The sequence below is a fragment of the Arachis hypogaea genome, chromosome 18, assembly GCF_003086295.3.
Source record: "Arachis hypogaea cultivar Tifrunner chromosome 18, arahy.Tifrunner.gnm2.J5K5, whole genome shotgun sequence".
NCBI lineage: Eukaryota > Viridiplantae > Streptophyta > Magnoliopsida > Fabales > Fabaceae > Arachis > Arachis hypogaea.
In genome coordinates this window covers 120387707-120390484 of record NC_092053.1, presented here as the reverse complement: position 1 = coordinate 120390484, position 2778 = coordinate 120387707, and the positions used below count along the sequence as shown (strand labels likewise).

At 47.0% G+C, this 2778-nt stretch overlaps 1 protein-coding gene across 1 annotated transcript; it reads right to left on the bottom strand.

The window, feature by feature from the left end:
- Nucleotides 1-323: 323 nt before the first annotated feature.
- On the bottom strand, nt 324-2438 carry LOC140181446 (uncharacterized). The gene has a single exon (XM_072225020.1). It carries the CDS (start codon nt 2436-2438, stop codon nt 324-326), a length of 2115 nt encoding a protein of 704 aa, XP_072081121.1.
- Nucleotides 2439-2778: the final 340 nt, after the last annotated feature.

Genomic DNA, 2778 nt, shown 5'->3' with positions numbered 1-2778 from the left:
TGTTTTGCTTTGGTCTTCAGGATGCATGAGTATCTGATTATACCCAGAGTATGCATCCATGAAGCTTAAGCTTTCGAAACCTGATGCGTTGTCGACAAGCTTGTCAATGCATGGTAAAGGGTAGGCATCTTTAGGGCATGCTTTATTTAAATCTGTAAAATCGACGCACATGCGCCATTTACCTGAGTTCTTTCTTACCATTACCACATTTGAGAGCCATGTGGTGAAGCGGATCTCCCTGATGAAATTGGCTTGTAAGAGTTTAGTGGTTTCCTCTAAGGCTGCCTTTGACTTCTCAGCTCCGAGGTTTCTTTTCCTCTGAGCTATAGGTCGGTTTGACAGGTTGGTGGCGAGTTTGTGACAGATGACGTCTGGATTGATTCCTGGCATGTCGGCCGGGTCCAAGCGAACAGGTCAGAGTTGGCCTGTAGTAACTTGATGAGATCTGCCCTGTCTTGCCCTTGGAGTGCTTGACCGATGTATGTTACTTGTTCTGATTTTGATGTCAGTTGGATTTTCTGAAGTTCGTCCGTTGGTTGGGGTCTTTCCTGTGCGTCTCCCCGGGGGTCAAGTTCGGCTAGGGATAAGATTTCTTCTCTGGTTTGGATTGCTTTGACCTCGTGTTGCCTCTGTCTCGTGTCCGATCTTTTTAGGCTAGAGTTGTAGCACTGCCGAGCTTGTTGTCGGTCTGAGTGGATCGTTGCTATCCTGCCGTCTTGTGCCTGAAACTTAACACATAGATGAAAAGTTGATATCACTGCTCTGAACATGTTCAGAGCAGGTCTCCCGAGAATAATATTATAGGGACTAATGCAGTCAACTATCAGGTATTGTATATCAAGGGTTCGGGATAACGGGTTTTCACCTATTGTCGTTTTTAGCCATATATACCCTTTTATTGGTACCCTCTCTCCGGAGAACCCCACTAGTTCTCCAGATGAGGGTTGTATCAGTTTTTTAGATAAGTTCATTTTTAAGAAGGTAGAATAAAAGAGAACGTCTGCGCTACTACCTGGGTCTAAAAGGACTTTTCTTACCAAAAGATCGCCTATTTGGATGGAGATTACCACTGGATCGTCTAGGTGTGGGGCGGCCGAACATATGTCTGTTTTGTTGAAAGTGATTTCTAGATCTGGTGTCTCCTGATTGTTTAGTGATGCTGCCCCTTCGATGGCCAGCATAGCTCGGTAACTGCGTTTCCTTGCCGATGTTGTTTCACCGCCTCCGGCAAATCCTTCAGATATGCAATTTATGACTGTTTTGGGTTGGCTGCTATTCGACCATTTGTTAGTTTCTTTGTTGACTGGGGTCGGTTGTCGCTCCTCCTTGTCTCTATCATCCCCTTTATGTTTTCTTCCTTCAATGTACTTGTCTAGTAGGCCTTGTCGAGCAAGTCTCTCCAAGAGGTCTTTGGCTATTATGCATTCGTCGGTCGTGTGTCCGTATTTCTGGTGGAAAGCACAGTATTTTCTTTTGTCTACGAACCTCTGGTCTTGATAACTACCTGCTCTTACTGGAGGTTTTATGATTTTGGCATTGAGTATTTCTTTGATTATCCTTTCCCTTCTCGTGTTGAATCTGGTGTAATTGTCAAATTTCGGAGTAAGTTTGAATGGTTTGCCGAGGTCTTTGTTATGGGGCGACCTTGATGTTCGGTCTTCTTCTCTCCTGGGTCTTCTTTCCGTTTTGTTGGCCTCGCGTAATTCTTCGATTTCCATTTGTCCTGCCGCCCTCTCCCTGAACTCTTCCAACGTCCGTGGTTTGGTGATCGCGATGGTTTCCCTAAACTTTCCAGGTCGGAGACCGGCCTTAAGTGCGTGTAGGTGGACGGCGGGGTCCAGGTCGGGTATCTCCATTGTCGCCTCTGCAAATCTGGTCAGATAGTCCTTCAAGCTCTCCTGAGGACCTTGGCGAATGGTGCCAAGATAATCCGATCCATGGACGTATATTCGTGCCGCAGCAAAATAGTCGATGAAAGACTTTGCCAATTCTTCGAAAGAGGAGATCGAACCTGCGGGTAATTTCGAAAACCACAGTAAAGCGGCCCCGTCAAGGTAAGTCAGGAAAGCTCTGCAAAGTACAGGTTCATTGTTAGGGCCGTTAAAAAACATCATTGACTGAAATTTCTTAATGTGAGCCCGGGGGTCACCAATCCCCTTATAGGGCTCGAGTGAGGAGGGTAGTGTGAAGTGTTTTGGCATCTGGAAATTTGTGATTTCCTCAGAGAAGGGGTTATCCAACGTCAGTCTCTCCTTTGGAGGGTTGGCGATTAACAAGTCAGCCGCACTCTGGGACGAGCTTTTGGGATTGCCCTCATCCTGTTTGTTGGCGCTGTTATGTGCCGACAGCTCGGCTAGTCTCTTGACCTCTGCTTGAAGTTCAGCCATCTGGGCCATGAGGTCGGCTTGTGTGAGCTGAGGGACTCCGTTGTCGGTCATACCTATGGTCAGGGTAATCCTGCAAAGAAAAAAACTTCGAGAGATAGAAATATAGTAGAAATAAGTGGGGTTAGCTTGACTCGGCCCCACGGTGGGCGCCAAATGTTCCGTCCTGAATGATCTGAGGAGTGTGCTTGTCCTTGAGGTCTACTCGGCCTGGACGATCTTATACGCCGGCCGGGGCAAGCGCGGTAGCTGGTCCTCAGATATTTCTGAAACACGGCGGCGGGAGTACCTGCAAAAAGCACTCCGACGCTCAAGTAAGAATATGCGTTTATTATAGAAAGGGAAATATAATAATCAGGAGTGAGAGAGAGGTCTATCCTGTGGGTTACGTTTC

Coding starts and splice junctions, on each gene's coding strand:
- LOC140181446 (XM_072225020.1), bottom strand. CDS start 2,438: ATGACCGACAACGGAGTCCCTCAGCTCACACAAGCCGACCTCATGGCC.